The sequence below is a fragment of the Hemicordylus capensis genome, chromosome 2 (genome assembly GCF_027244095.1).
Source record: "Hemicordylus capensis ecotype Gifberg chromosome 2, rHemCap1.1.pri, whole genome shotgun sequence".
Classification (NCBI taxonomy): Eukaryota; Metazoa; Chordata; class Lepidosauria; order Squamata; family Cordylidae; genus Hemicordylus; species Hemicordylus capensis.
Genome location: NC_069658.1, coordinates 415,118,534 through 415,134,265, shown reverse-complemented (window position 1 = coordinate 415,134,265; position 15,732 = coordinate 415,118,534). Strand labels below are relative to the sequence as shown.

The 15,732-nt window shown below is 46.8% G+C and overlaps 2 protein-coding genes across 5 annotated transcripts in view; one reads left to right on the top strand and one right to left on the bottom strand.

Moving 5' to 3' along the window:
* Window positions 1-200: 200 nt before the first annotated feature.
* On the bottom strand, window positions 201-7,898 carry ORMDL2 (ORMDL sphingolipid biosynthesis regulator 2). 3 transcript variants are annotated; one of them, XM_053295621.1, is made up of 4 exons: window positions 7,726-7,898; window positions 3,086-3,260; window positions 2,570-2,721; window positions 201-815 (listed from the first exon to the last, which is right to left on the bottom strand). In XM_053295621.1, exons 2-4 carry the CDS (start codon window positions 3,257-3,259, stop codon window positions 680-682), a joined length of 462 nt encoding a protein of 153 aa, XP_053151596.1. In that variant the 5' UTR covers window position 3,260; window positions 7,726-7,898; the 3' UTR covers window positions 201-679. The 3 variants fall into 3 exon arrangements, with proteins under 3 accessions (XP_053151596.1, XP_053151598.1, XP_053151597.1); XM_053295623.1 differs by lacking the exon at window positions 7,726-7,898 and adding an exon at window positions 7,521-7,710; XM_053295622.1 differs by lacking the exon at window positions 7,726-7,898 and adding an exon at window positions 7,528-7,709.
* A 54-nt stretch (window positions 7,899-7,952) lies between these two features.
* The window catches only part of SARNP (SAP domain containing ribonucleoprotein), a 111,657-nt gene continuing 103,877 nt past the window's right edge, over window positions 7,953-15,732 (top strand). Inside the window, exon 1 of one of the 2 annotated variants that reach the window (XM_053295619.1) lies at window positions 7,953-8,125. In XM_053295619.1, coding sequence (XP_053151594.1) covers window positions 8,018-8,125 — 108 coding nt within the window. In that variant the 5' untranslated portion in view covers window positions 7,953-8,017. The remainder of the gene's footprint in view (window positions 8,126-15,732) is intronic. The other variant, XM_053295620.1, reaches the window with a different exon arrangement.

Below are 15,732 nucleotides of genomic sequence, written 5' to 3'. Positions count from 1 at the left end.
CAGTTTCACCTTTTAATTTGCATTACTGAAATTAATGGACTTTTGCACAATATTCTAATTTTCCGAGTTTCACCTGTATAAATGAAGTCATATTCAAAATCAGTATATTCTTATCAAATGAGGATGTGTTAAGCATGGTGGATTTTGTTTTTTGTGGTGGGGGGGCGGTTGTGTAGCTTAGGAACAAACAGAATAGTGAGTTAAGGTCATCCAGTTAACATTTATAAGAACTCTTTCACAGGCTGTCTTGCTGAAGTGGGGGGGGGGGACATAGCAGCATAAGCTTGTTCAAACTGCAAATATCAAAACAAAGGGAAAGATTTACCCAGAATAGTTGCCTCCAGAAACTAATCCCAGTTACCCATTACAAATAGCTCAAGCAGAAGTGTTGCAGAGAAGATCAGGACATTTCAGACCCTTCTGAAGGCTCAACTATTTTTTCATCCCAACAGAAAAGGAACCCATTTCAAACTAGCCACAGGGAGAATGGCTTCCATCTCCTTGCACAAAAGAAAGAAAAAAGTCCAATACTTTTCAGTTCTGTGGGCAGCAAGAATTTTCCCTGCCCCACTCAGTCACACATTGGCTGCCCACAGCATGGGATGGTGTGGCCACTGGGCTCCGGAGCTATTTATTCTTGGAAGAGCTAAATCTTAGCAGTCCCCAAATCCTGGTTGCTTTAGTATTTGTTGATACCAAAGATGCGGACGCCATGGAACTGGGGGAGCTTGGGCAGGAGGACACTCAGCAGGGAGACGGTGTTGATTATGAAGTGCACAGGATCATATTTGGTATAAAAGCTGGTCAGGATATAGCTAATGGGAAAGAAATATACAACGTTAACTACATGCAGCTATAGAGAGGGGCAATCAACTTTTGCCATAGCAAACCACCTTGAGTCAAGAAGATGTCTCCAAATATAACTAAAGCACAGCATAATTGATCAGAAGTGGCATGCCCTTGAACACCACATGCTCAGGAATATCAATGGGAGAGGGAAGTTGCCTCTCTTCCTCACTGGCGGGCTTGCCGGATACTACTTGGTTGGCCACCGTGTGAAGCAGGATGCTAGACCAGATGGGCCACTGGCCTGATCCAGCAGGGCTTTTCCTATGCAGTTACGTTTGGTCTTATTTTTCAGCAAAGGACATTTAGGAGAAATACTGAACAAACAGATATTCAGTAGGTTTTAGAGATTCAGAAGAAACAAACAGCTTCTTATAAGTGCTCAATGATTCCTGGCACAAGGAATCAACTCTAGGAGAGGGGAACATAGCCTTCTGCTCTATAATCACTGTGCATATAGAGTGGAAGGCATGCATTACTACGCTTATAGTAATAAGTATGTATAAACAAAGCTCACAAGGGTCAGAAAGAAGCTTATACAGTTCTAGGGAAACTTACTTCCCGTTTTGAGAATGCTGTAGGGGTGTGCATGAACCACAGTTTGAGCACTGGTTTGGCACCACAGGGAGGGGAGCAGTAGCTTTGAGAGTGAGTAAGTCCTTATCCCAGCTTCCTGATGGGTTGATGCTCAGCCCAAGTACCCCCCACATGGTGCCAGCACACACATGGCATCTGCGCATGTGTGGGCATCATCTGCATGGTCAGCAACACCTTGCAAATATATAATCTTTGTGCAACTGAACAACAACTAACTTGGGATTTAACAAAGAAATGAGGCACACATCATACCACCAGTCCAATCAACCTCTTTGTACAATGTAGGCTGTAAAAGCTACAAAGAGCTAGAATGTTAATTTTTTTTTCTTTAAAAAGAACAATAAGATTTCAATCTATTTCAATCATGCAACCTCATCCAGTTGGGGTAATAGGATGATTTCTAGGATCCCTACAAATGTGAGAGGACATTGTTTTATACCTATCAGATAAGGTATTTCCTGTTGGGCAAAAAAAAAAAAAGGTCAGATGTTCAGAAGATTTTTTCATTACTTAATAGTAATCACTTAATAGACAAACTACTTAAGACGTCAAAAGGCGTTAACCAAATCAGCAGTTTTATACTTCCACACTATCAAAATCCCATACTGTCTCTAATAAAGTCTCCTGGTGATGAACACGAATCAGTTGACTTACCTCTTGCCCAGTGAAATGAATGAAATATATGCTGTCTTATATACTGCATTTTAAAAATTCTATTCTGGCCTAAGGCACAACCTCACTGCCAAAATCATTAGCTCTTTATATTCATTGTCAGAAGCTCAACAGGATGCACTTGGATGCCACTGGATCAGTGGCTAAGGCAGAGGTGGGCAAACTTGGCCGTCCAGCTGTTGCTGAACTACAACTCCTATCATCCCCAGACAACCTGTAGCTGGAGGTGATGGGAGTTGTAGTTCAGCAACAGCTGGAGGGCCAAGTTTGCCCACCCCTGTACTAAGGCAACAGAGGCTTGACAAGGTGCAGAACAGGCCCAGAGATACGAGGGTGCAATGAGATACAGCCAAGGAACAAACACAAGCTGGGAACTAGCCTATCAACAACTGGCAAATTAGCCTCCGGTAAGCTTAAATGAAAACAGTGCAGATTAGTAATTCCTTGCACTCACAGGACTATCGGTGAGATGCTGAGGAACTTGCGAGAAGACGTCCATTGTGTACCGTAGTCTATTTGCTCCCAGTGCGTGAGGAGTCGATCCTTGCCCTGGTCTGGCGTTTCAAAAGGAGTCCCTTTCACTGTGTGCAGGAGCCAGTACATTGCCTGAGGTGGGGGGGGGGAGAGAAGAAGTAGTAGTGAAACAAAGTTTGGGCCTGTTGGCTAAGATTACAGTAAGAAAGAGGGCACTGAGGTCTCCTTGAGATGTTCAAATTACAAGACACATGTATTATTTGAGGGTTCAACACCAAATGGCAACCAGGGCTATTAGATGGAAATCCTTGAACACATATCATGCTCCAGGATCCACGATAACAAATTGTAACAGCAAATGATTTGAGGATGATGGGGAGAGAGCCTCAGGATCAGCAACACTCAGGGAATGCCATTAAAACCCCAAAGGCCAAGAACTGGGGGTAAGGAACTGGAGTTGGGGGCCTGATCAGTCAGTAACAGATCTTTGACCTACCAGATTATGAATGACATTGGTCAGGGTCCAGACCACAGGGACACTAAAAAAGGGGATGCTGAGAAGGATGATGTGCAGGACAGCCACAGAGATGCTGTAGGCCAGCCAGATGCCTCGGCTGTTCATCACTCGTGTGTTGGGATTTACTTCACTGTGAGCCACGCCAACATTCATGCTAAAGAGAAGAGACAGGTTGTGTTCACAGATCCAGTGACACACAGTCAGAAGACTAGACACACTGACAGAATCCAAGGGATTCAACCCCCTCTGCAGCCTTAAGACCTTTTATTTGGCCAGTCAGAATTGCTTTTTCAGACCTGACCTGGAACAGCCCTTGAATTCTTCCAAAGTTGGGACACAGGCCTCAACTCAGAACCGAAACCATCCTTACAACCTCCTGAACTTTGGTCCTAGAAAATAAAGCCAAAGCAAGAGGCCACAAAATGCCAGAACTGGAAAGTAACATATAGGAATTATAGCTTCTTGTCCTCATCTACTTATAAAACCCAGTTTAATTTCCTTGCCAGAGCTAGTGGATCGGAGTTGTTGAAACAAAGGAATACTGGCTGGCATCAATTGTCTCCTACCTTTTACATTCCACTCTCTTCTCAGTCATGACAAGTATCTAGCACTCTTGCCCAAAAAGATGATGGGTGATGTTCTTATATTCATGGAGGACAAGTCTAACAATGGCTATTAGTGTGAGGGCTATAGGCCACCTCCAGCCTCAGAGGCAAGGTGCCTCAAAATACCAGTTGCAGGGGAGTAAGAGCAGGAGAGAGGGCATGCCCTCAACCCCTGCCTGTGGTCTTCCAGCGGCATCTGGTGGGCCATTGTGGGAAACAGGATGCTAGACTTGATAGGCCTTGGGCCTGACCCAACAGGGTTGTTCTTATGGTGCAGATATATGCACCAATCAAGCTTCATTAAGATGTGGCAAAATGAAGCGATATCTCTGAGTAAAAGCAGAGGGAGAGCAGCACATAGTTATTAAGAACATAAGAACAGCCCTGCTGGATCAGGCCCAAGACCCATCAAGGCCAGCATCCTGTTTCACACAGTGGCCCACCAGATGCCACTGGAAGACCACAGGCAGGGGTTGAGGGCATGCCCTTTCTCCTGCTCTTACTCCCCTGGTACTCAGAGGCATCCTGCCTTTGAGGCTGGATGTGGCCTATAGCCCCCCGACTAGTAGCCGTTGATAGATCTCCCCTCCATGAAGTTATCCAAACCCCTCTTAAAGCCATCCAGGTTGTTGGCTGTCACCACATCTTGTGGCAGAGAATTCTATAAGTTGATCATGCGTTGTGTGAAAAAATATTTCCGTTTGTTGGTCCTAGATTTCCTGGCAATCAATTTCATGGGATGACCCCTAGTTCTACTGTTATGAGAGAGGGAGAAGAATTTCTCCTTATCCACTTTCTCCACATCTTGCATGATTTTATAGACCTCTATCATGTCTTACCGCGGTTGTCTTTTAAAAAACTAAATAGCCCCAGGTGTTATAGCCTTGCCTCATAAGGAAGGTGCTCTAGGCCCCTGATAATCTTGGTTCCCTCTTCTGCACCTTTTCCAGTTATACAATGTCCTTTTTAGATGTGATGACCAGAATTGTACGCCGTACTCCAGGTGTGGCCACACCATAGTTTTGTATAAGGGTATTATAAATTTAGCAGTTTTATTTTCAGTCCCCTTCCTAATGATCCCTAGCATGGAATTGGCCCTTTTCACAGCTGCCGCACATTGAGTCGACACTTTCAATGAGCTGTCCACTATGACCCCAAGATCCCTCTCCTCGTCAGTCACTGACAGCTCAGATCCCATCAGCATATACTTGAAGTTGGGATTTTTTGTCCCAATGTGCATCACTTTACGCTTGCCAACATTGAAGCGCATTTGCCACTTTGTTGCCCACTCCCCCAGTTTGGAGAGATCCTTTTGGAGCTCCTCACAATCCGTTTTGGATTTCACTACCCAGAAGAGTTTGGCATCATCTGCAAATCTGGCCACCTCGCTGCTTACCCCTACTTCTAGATCATTGATGAATAAATTAAAAAACACTGGTCCCAGTACAGATCCCTGAGGGACCCCACTTCTTACTTCCCTCCATTGTGAAAACTCTCCATTTACACCTACCCTCTGTTTCCTATATTTCAACCAGTTAGCAATCCACAAATGTACTTATCCCCTTATCCCATGATTGCTAAGTTTCCTCAGGTGTCTTTGATGAGGAACTTTGTCAAAAGCTTTTTGGAAGTCCAGGTATACTATGTCAATTTGGTCACCTTTATCCACACACTTGTTGACAAAAGGTTTGTGAGGCAAGATTTACCTCTGCAAAAGCCATGCTGGTTCTCTCCCAGCAGGGCCTGTTGTTCTATGTGCTTTACAATTTTATCCTTGAGGGTGTTTTCCATCAATTTGCCTGGAATGGACGTTAAGCTAACCGGCCTGTAATTTCCCAGATCACCCCGGATCTCTTTTTGAAAAAACGGGGTTACATTGGCTACTTTCCAGTCCTCCAGTACAGAGTCTGATTGCAGGAATAAGTTATATATTTTAGCAAGGAGGTCGGCAATCCAGGTTGTTGGCTGTCACATCTCATGGCAGAGAACTCCACAATTTAATTATGTGTTGTGTGAAAAAGTACCTCCATTTGCTGGTCCTAGATTTCCTGGCAATCAATTTCATGGGATGACCCCTGGTTCTAGTGTTATGTGAGAGGGAGAAGAATCTCTCTACCCACTTTCTCCACCCCATGCATGATTTTACAGACCTCTATGATGTCTCCATGTAGCCGTCTTTTTTGTAAACTAAATAGCTCCAGGTATTGTAGCCCTGCCTCAAAAGGAAGGTGCTCTAATCAGATGAAATCTAAGCCAAAGGGCAGGGGAAGCACAGTTCATAAGCATTATCAATTCCTTCCCCAAAGTGTACTGAATTTTGGCGGAGAAATTTGGGGAGAAGGATGTGTGTCAGCATGTGTTGAGACAACCAGGCAATGTACCTCATCTTCTTGCACTACCTTGGCTTTTGCCCCTAAATCCAAGGAAATGCAATGAAGCCAGAAAGTGTTGCAACCTAATGATCCTTTCTCCCTCCTCCATTCAAACTGAGACACAAGAAAACTCTTGGATTGCCATCAGTCTGAATGACTGAAAAGGATTTACTGGAGAAGGGATTGGGGATGCTGTAGTAGTATTCTGCCTGAACAATGACTAGGAGGTGGCACTTTGGGGAAGCCTTCCACAGATGCCCCAGGGGAAAATTCATCAGCTGCACCTGTTGCATTTCTCCCTGGCTGCATCTTTCTCCATCCCAAGGTTGAGTTGAAAGACTAAGGCAGATCGTGTCTGTGTATGGAAACTAATGGTTAAAGTCAGCATAATATACAAGATCACACAGAGTTTTTACTCTTTACATAGTGCAAAGATTAAGGTGGCTATCTTAAGTTTTAATTCCTATGCTTTTTAGAGCACAAGTATAATTTGTAAGTTCCTTAATTCTCATCTTAAACTGAATTTTTTCCCCAATTTTGATTTTTTTAAAAGCACTAAATAATGAGCACTTTTTGAATGTGTGCTCAGAAGCATGTATGCTTCTATTGTTTTTATATTGTTTTTAGCACTGCGTTTTGAATTGTGTGCTTTTATGTCTTTTTAAAAGTTGTTGTACACCGCCCAAAGCCTCTGGATGGGGCGGTTTATATATGTAATAAATTATTATTATTATTATACAGCATTTTAGTATACTTCAGCCACTTATCTATATTATCTCACTAAACCAGTGCAGGATTATTTTCTATGGCTTAACACAAGTTTAGCAGGAAATTGCTTGTCAGAACTAAACAACAAGGGAAGTGGGCCAATTTTACTCATCTATTAGAAAACGGAGACTAATCATTTAGAGAAATTCATGGAACACCAACAACTACTAACAAAGATAGTCTAAACAGAACTTCCATGTTCCATTGCCATATTTGCCTTTCAGTACCTAATTCTGAGCACAGACAATGGGGAGGGCATTATAATAATCCTGAAATGAACTTCACTTCATTCTCACAATTTTGCAAGTGAGTACTCAGACAAAGTTAACAGCAAAAAATGACACAGGACTCTGGGAGGGGAGGTGGGAGATAAGAACACTCTACCAGTAGGAAAACAGTAATTTTTACAACCGTCCACTTAGAAAATCAACTTCTTTGTGGGGAGTCGCTTTCAAACTACTGTATCTCGATTATTTCTTAATGGGTCTGTACCAAATCTGGCGAAGTGGTGGCGCTTGCCACCTAGCTACTCCGCACCAAACATCAGGTGGACTGATGAAATGGTTTGGATTTTACGACCCATAGAACGGTCAGGGTAGAACACTGTTTGTCCTCTTCATTTTAACTATCAATTGTTACCCAACAATGTGCAATATTACGGAGATTCACATTTTACCATCTGACGGTCTCCGATCCGCATCCAATTCTGATATGGGGATTCAATTCAGACGTTGTGGTTTCCTAGCCACCCAGCTTCCCATTCAATTCACCAGATCTCTCATTCAGAAGGTGAACCCCCAGAGGCCTGGCACGGGCAGCTAGCAAGCTCGGCCACACTCATAGCACTCCTCGCAGCTTCCTCATTCATCCATACCTGGCGGCTTCTGCAACGGCGTCCCTTCCAGAAATCCAAGGTGGGAAAGCGCCTCTTCCGCGCGCAACACCCACACAGGAATTAACCAGGAAGCGAACCCGCGTTTCCTTCTCCTCCGCCTCCTCCCTATGCAGCCAATGAGAGAGCAGCTCAATCTCCACCCTCCCTCTCCATTGGCCTCTCCCTTTTGCCACTCTTGGATTCTATCCGGTTTTTCGGCAAAAGGAGCCAATGAGGTGTAGGGATGTTGGGCAGTGTGAGGTTCAACAGAGCGCGGACCTGATTGGGTAGAATGTGGGCTAGGGCAGGTGCAGTTCGTCGCCGGCCGGAACGGGAGGGAGTTGTTGAGAGGGGCGAAGATAAGATGGCCGCGGAAGCCATAGAGCTGCACAAGTTGAAGGTACTGACTGGAGGCGATCGAGGCTGGCCTGAGGGCCTAGCACGTTCGTGTTGTCGCCGGAGGGCCTCGACACGTTCGCCCGCACTCTCATTCCCCCTGGCGGCAGGGCGCATCGTTCCGCTCTGAGCGAGTGAGCGAGCGAGCTGCCGCCTTCCCCTCGCTCCGTGGCTGGGCTTGCGCCCCCTGGACCCTCCCCTGATCCCTCCGTCGTCTCTCAGTCTGGAGGGGAGGCGGGAAATGGGTTCCCACGCCGGTCTGTCCTCCGGGTTGAGCTTCCTCCCCACCCGACCGGGTCTCGAGAGGCGGGCCTCTCTCCTTGCCCACCACGTGTGTTCGGACTGATGGAGCGCAGCCCGGGCCGGCTTCCTCCAAAAAAAAAAAAAACCCCTCGACTTACCGAGTTCACTGGGGCTTGTTCCCAAAAGTGCACAGGAAGCAGTCCTCGTGCTGGTGGTCCCTGAATGGAAATGCTCATCCTTATGAAAGAGCGTCGTTATGTTCATTATTTATTTACCCTTGTGCCTTGTCTTTTTCTCGATCCTTCTTCCCATGGTGGAACTCAACTTTAAAAGTGTTTGTATAATATCTTGCACCATAAGTAGTGGACTTTAGACTTAGTTTTCTCCTCATGTGATAATTTGTCTCGGGAAGGATCGTTTACTAAGTCATTTAGGTTCTAAGGAAACCTTAGAAGAGACTCTTCTCCCCATCTCCCCCCACTGTAAACCACGTCGCTAAGACTGGAGCCCTATGCACACTTACCTGGGAATAAACTTTATTGATCAAGTTGATCATGACATGGTGGGACTTCCTTCCAAGTAGAAGTGCTTAGGATTGGGCTGCACAGCTGAGTCTATCTCCCTCCCCCGCTCGTCTTAGTTTGCATCTGAGCTTTCTCTCATCACTATCAATTACAACTGGATTTGGGTGGCCTGCTTTCCTCCTGCCTTCTAGACTGAATATTTTTGCCCCTACATCCTTAAAAGAAGTTCCAAAATTAAAATATTAACAAAGAAAAACTAAGAACTTCTGTCTATGTAATAGTTGGTGCCCTTTATGCTATACAGAGGTGTGATTATCTTTTTAAGGGAAAATGTCCTTTAAAAAGTTGTACCTGCATGTTCTTCACTGGAAGAACATGCATTGCTTCCCAGGTAAGCAATGATTTGAACCAGCCCAAATTCAAACAGGGACATCTTGAGAACATGCCCATCATGGCTTCTTTTGTAGATGCCGTGATGCTGTCCTGGTTCACACTAACATTTGGGTCACATGTAGAGAACAGCCCCCCCCCCCCAACACACACACAATAGAGAAATGCACTGGGAGGACTTTTGGGGGCATGTGCACTCTTGGTGTGTCCTCTTTTTAATCACATTGCCCAGAAAAGTATCATCTGAACCAGCTCACTCTCTGGGCATTACGGAGCACGGCCACAGCAGGAGATGGTTGAAGTGGAGGAGAAGGGTAAGAGGTGTAGAGAGGAAGGATAGGAGGTGTAGCAGCTATATGTTCCTTACCACTACCTCAGTACAAAAAATATAGCCATAGTGGTGGTGTAGGAGGAACCTGACTGTCCTAATACTGGCTGGGTCCTCTGATGTTGTCGTAGCATGTGCAGCTGAAGGAAGCATATGGCCACAAAGGGTTTGATAAAATTAAACCTCACAAGATGTGAGGGTGTGTGAAGTGGCATAGAGCCAGCGTGGTGTAGTGGTTAGAGTGCTGGACTAGGACCAGGGAGACCCGAGTTCAAATCCCCATTCAGCTATGAAACTAGCTGGGTGACTCTGGGCCAGTCACTTCTCTCTCAGCCTAACCTACTTCACAGGGTTGTTGTGAGGAGAAACTTAAGTATGTAGTACACCGCTCTGGGCTCCTTGGAGGAAGAGTGGGATATAAATGTAATAATAATAATAATGAGGTGATTGCCAACGGTGATGAAGTGCTAGCTAATAACTGACACTTGCACAAGCAGATTGAACATAGTGGTTGCAAAGGCAATGGGAGTGTGTGTGGAGGTATCTTTTCCAATGGCAGTGTGTGTGTGAGGGGGGTATATTTTCCAAGCAAAAGTGCAGTATGTTTTCTATGGGAAGGACTTCCATGAGTAGTAGTTCAACACGTCTAGACATCTAATCCAGTAAAACAAATCATCATTAGCATTTTTATTTTGCTTTAAATTGGTACTCTGGAAGGCTCCTTGCTACAAATTGTTTTCAGCTGATTTGATTTGCAGGGTTGGTGCAAAGATAAAACTGGCAATCACTTAACTAAGGCTAAGAAATCAGTAGTGGACCATTGTATCACGTGTTCCCTCCCTCTCCAGAACAAATATCCTGCTCCATCCTCCCTAATTATGATACATAGTAACCAGTAATAATCCTGGTTAAAAAGGAACCCTGACTAGCATTTACCGTGATATAAAGCTGGTGCTGACATAAGCTTTAGCCACAGTTAAAGCTAGCAGTAAAAGGGTGAGATTACAGTCTTACATTCAAGTACTTTATATTTTCAGTTCTTTTGCTGAGTTTGAAATGTCTGTTAGCTGAAGTACAGTATATGAGAAATGGAAATTAGGCATCAGAGCTAGTTCTCTCATAGTATTGTATCATATAAATGAGAGCACAGTAGTGGGGTCTTGAGAATCTTACACTCTTTTGAGTTTTTTGTAAGTAGGATGAAAACATTTCATTGACATGAGTATTTAGTGACTTAGAAAGATTTGATATTGTGAGGCTACAAAAGCTCTGTGAGTAGAGCTTTGCAGAAAATCTTAGCAGGCAAGATGATATATAATCTAAATCCTCTAAAGGCATCCCCAGTCCATTTAGGATTATTTTTGATTTTTATTTATATGTTTATATGAATGCAAGCACTGCAGCTTGATTACACACCAGACTCGTAAGTAAAAGACACTATAAACTGAAAGACCATGCACAGCCTCTCCCCACAAATAATTTATAATAAATTCCCATTCTCCCCCAGTGTAGGGGGGTATCTTTTGCAATGGGTTGTCATGCTCACTTGCTCCCTGGAGGCAGGAATTCTCTAAAAACAAAACTAGCCCTGTGCTGCCTCTGTAGGATCCACCTAGTTCCAATTCTGCCTTGCTCTCTACAACTGGACTCTTGCTTAGCTCTGCATTTTCATCTATCTCATCAGGTTTTTTTCCCATCCTTTCCTGCCTTTGTTTGTTACTGCTCCTTACTTTTTTCGCCTCTGACCTCCCTTCTTCAGGGTTTTTCCCTGGAAAACCAAAAAAGAAAAACAAACAAACCCAACAACCCTCAAACCCTCTTTAGCTTTCTGTCTTTCCTACTTTGCTATGCAGTGAAGTATTTCCCACTCAGTCCCCGAAGACATGGAGCAAGGATGCTGGGACAGGTTGAAGAACAGAAAGTGCGACTGCAAACAAGCGGCCCAAAAACAGGCCACAGGCCCCGCCGTTGGAGGACTGCAGGGCACACCGGTGGTGGAAGAGAACCAGACTTCAGGCAGCCCTCCATTCCTCCCCGTCCTCCACAGCACGGGAAGAGGGCACCCCGCACCACCCTGAGGAGCAAACACTGGTGGCCCTGTGCCACACTGAGGAGCAAACACCAGCGGCCTTGGCTAACAATGCAGATGTGGAGGTCCCGCTTCCCCACTCTGAGGCCACAGCAATGTTGCCGGTTCAAGGAGATTCTGCCACACCCGGTACACCCCTCACTGAACAGCCTGTGGAGCCCACTGATCTGGCCTTTACCATGCATCCCATCTCCATTGGGGCGGGTGTACCTCCAATTTGAAACACGGAGTCCCCTTCCACTGAGGACCAGGGACCACCTCAACCTATCGTAGTCCATGCAGTAGTCCACCCCACCAGCTACACTGGTAACAGTGAGTACTCCACTTCCCATCGCGCCTCCTGACGAGCTGCTGGTTGAACCTGCTAACCCTGTACCACCTTGGCAGCACCCGCTCCTCCCTCGCACGGCAAGCACCTTCCTCCTGACATCTCCCAATGGATCAGGGAAATCGTCGCAAGAGAACTGCACCATAGGGAAACTGCTGGTGCTCCCAATCCTAGTCATCTGCCTCCAGTCGTGCTGCCTGATAATGCTGCACTGGTTCTATCAGGGCCTGTTGTGCCTCTGTTACCAGACCCTACCATGCCTCAGCAGCCCAGGACTCAAACAGGACTGCAGAGAAAAAGCCCCCAGTCATCTGTTTTATCCAGGCAGGCCATACCAGAATGGGAACCAGGGAGATTTAGGCCCAGACTGCCTACAAGAAGGCGATGCAGGACTCATTCCTCAGATACTGATTGCCAGCGCTCCTGCTGACCCTAAGGACTACTCCAGGGGAACAAGAAATCAACATAGGAGTAGGTCTCCTGTTCTAATTGAACCAACGCACTCTCATAGGTCACAGGACGGAACCCACTGTCCTTCCACCCACTCAGCTTAATGTGGAGAGGGAGTTGGAGGGCTCTCTTTTTCCAGCTAGGCCTATTTCTGTTCATTCACTTTCCGACTACTCCTCCCATAGCAGACGGGAATCTGGACTTCTCTGTTGTAAATGAGGAGACTCATTACCCTATCACAGTGGCCTGAACTTCTGCCAGGGTTCAAATCTCACCGCCCTCCTCTCGGCCTATTAGAGTACAGCCAATTGAAGATTCATATCACTCATTTTACAATCTATCCCAGTCTGGCTACAGATCTCAGGGAAGCCAATTTAATAAGGAGGAAGGTGAATGGTCCACTGAGGAAAGCCAACGACTATCAAAGCAGGGCTGTTCTTATGATTAAGAGCGGTTTGGATAACTTCATGGAGGAGAGGTCTATCAACGGCTACTAGTCGGAGGGCTATAGGCCACTTCCAGCCTCAGAGGCAGGATGCCTCCGAGTACCAGTTGCAGGGGAGTTACAGCAGGAGGGAGGGCATGCCCTCAACTCCTTCCTGTAGGCTTCCAGTGGCATCTGGTGGGCCACTGTGTGAAACAGGATGCTGGACTAGATGGGCCTTGGGCCTGATCCAGCAGGGCTGTTCTTATTAAGAGCCCTCCCACCAAGTTACTTAAACACAATGATTTTGAAGTACTCTTATCAAAGGCTTGTAAGACTTTATGTACTAATCCTGAATCTGTTACTTCCACTAATACAGAGGTGGTGGCCTCAGAGGTCTTTCCTTCCTCCACTAGATCCAATCCTGTTGGTTTTCCCCCATCGCTCTTTAAAGAGGTACTAAAGGAGGAACGGGACACCCTAGCTTCATCCAGGGGCATGGGGTCCTTACCAAGGCAATTCTATAACTTACCTTCTGAAGTAGCAGCATCACTGGCAGTCCCACTGGTTGATGCCCCCCACACTATCCCTGGTCTCGGGATCCATGCTAGCAAAGGAGTGGGAGGAGACACTCAGAATTAAGTCAGCAGCAGCCACTTCAGTATTTGCTAGGGCATCTATTCTCAGGACAAAGGAACTGCTACAAGACCAGGAACACCAGGGAAACACCAGGATCAAACAGGGACTAAATAAGATAGCCAAGGCGACTGCCTTCATGGCAGATGTCAGCTTAGACTCACTTCAATTCTCTGTGAGGGTGATGGCTTCAGATATCATTGTCAGGCGCAGCCTGTGGCTTAAAGCATGGAATGTGGACTCTTAAGTCCAAAGTTAATCTGACCTCTTCTGCTTTTAGAGGCACAAAGCTGCTTGGAGAGTCTCTGGACCCTGTACTAATTGAAACTAGAGACAAAGAGAAAGCAATGCCCTCCACCAGCAGGGATAACAGTAGTGTGTCCGAACCGGTCCGGAGGCCATTCTAAAGAATGGCTGAACTGCCGGACCGGTTTGGACCTGGCTGGTTCGGGTCCGGGTGGGGGGTATTTCTTTAAGGGTGGGAGGGCTTGCTTACCCCTCCCGCCTCTTTGCCCCCGCCAGAGGCCGTATTTCACAGAGTAACGGGGCGCTGGAAACCAGCCGCCCTCGCCGCCCCCCCCCTGCCGCGAGCAGATTAAGCCAAAAACTACCGCTACCACTGCCGCCGCCCGCCAGCCCTCCCTCCCTCCCAGCCGCCCGCCCGCCCGCCCGAGTCCTCACCCGATGCTCTTGTAAACAAAGAGAGGAGCTACCGAACAGAGCTCCTCTCGCTTTGAAGACCGGGCCTCCGGCGATCGGCGTCCTTTGTGGTGCGCGCATGCGCGTGCGCAAAGCCTCAGTAGCCTGCAGGACTTCAAAGCGAGAGGAGCTCTGTTCGGTAGCTCCTCTCTTTGTTTACAACAGCATCGGGTGAGGACTCGGGCGGGCGGGCGGCTGGGAGGGAGGGAGGGCTGGCGGGCGGCGGCAGTGGTAGCGGTAGTTTTTGGCTTAATCTGCTCGCGGCGGGGGGGGGGGCGGCTGGTTTCCAGCGCCCCGTTACTCTGTGAAATACGGCCTCTGGCGGGGGCAAAGAGGCGGGAGGGGTAAGCAAGCCTTCCCCGCCCTAAAAGGAAGGCCCCCTTTCAGTGCCGGTCCAGACTGCTCCGGACCGTGCACATCCCTAGATAACAGTCACTCCTTTCATCCTAACCAGTTCAATTTTTGACTCAACACAGAGCCTGAGACAACCGCTCTTCCTAGCCATCATGAAGACCCTCCTGGAACCCCAGAACTAGACAACCTGCCAGACAGCCTCCAGCTAAGCATTCTTTCGGCAACTCTACCTTCAACAGGAACACCATCAGAGAGCAGTCTCAAGGACTGTCCCTCCCCTCTGGTTAGAGGTTGCCTTGCAGAACTCCTGCAAGCTTGGCAATGTTCCATTCTGGACTGCTGGGTCCTCTCTACCGGCTATTCTCCATACCTCCAAGTAACACTGCTAGAACACTTCTAGTTGACACCGCTATCTAAGAACCTGGAGAAATCACTACATGACCATAGTGGTTCAACACCTTCTACAGATATGGGCAATCGAATCAGTTCTGTCAACAGACAGATGTCATGACATCTATTCAATTTTATTTCTTGTGCCCAAGAAAGACAGTTCCTGGAGAGTGTTATTAGAAGTCACTTAACAAATTGCAAAAAAAAAAAAAAAAAAAGCAAGCTCTGGATGGAAACTTTGCACACAATCCTACAAGCCATACAGGAGGGTGACTACCTCATATCCATAGACTTGCCGGAAGCATACCTCCACATCTCCATCCTGCCAGCCCACAGACGCTTCTTAAGATTCAGTTACACGAACCAACACTTCCAATACCTCACCCTTCCCTTCAGACTAGCCTCACCACCTCGAGTCTCACAAAAGTGCTGGTCTTCCTTGTTGTGCACATGAGGACCGGAGGGCTGTTCTATTCATTTCTGGACAATCTGGTAATTAGATAGAGATCATGCCAGAAAGTGGAATCGGACATCACCAGAACCATCACAATCCTCTCCAGACACTGTTTCCTAATCAACTTCACTAAGAGCTCTCTGACCCCAGGTCAGCAGATAGAGCACTTGGGAGCATTAAGCACAAGGAGCAGTCTATCTATCCAGCAACCGCCAGTCCAAACTTCACTCTCAGGCCCAACACCTCAGAACCCCTCCCATCATCAACACTAATTCCTCTGGCCTGGGAGGCATGATCTCCTG

Bases quoted from the DNA above. Each gene is read 5' to 3' on its own strand.
- ORMDL2 (XM_053295621.1), bottom strand. From the start codon at position 3,259: ATGAATGTTGGCGTGGCTCACAGTGAAGTAAATCCCAACACACGAGTG. The intron at 2,722-3,085 runs GTAGGTCAAAGA...CCCCCACCTCAG, and splicing joins CCAATGTCATTCATAATCTG to GCAATGTACTGGCTCCTGCA. The intron at 816-2,569 runs GTGAGTGCAAGG...CTTTCCCATTAG, and splicing joins AGCATCTCACCGATAGTCCT to CTATATCCTGACCAGCTTTT.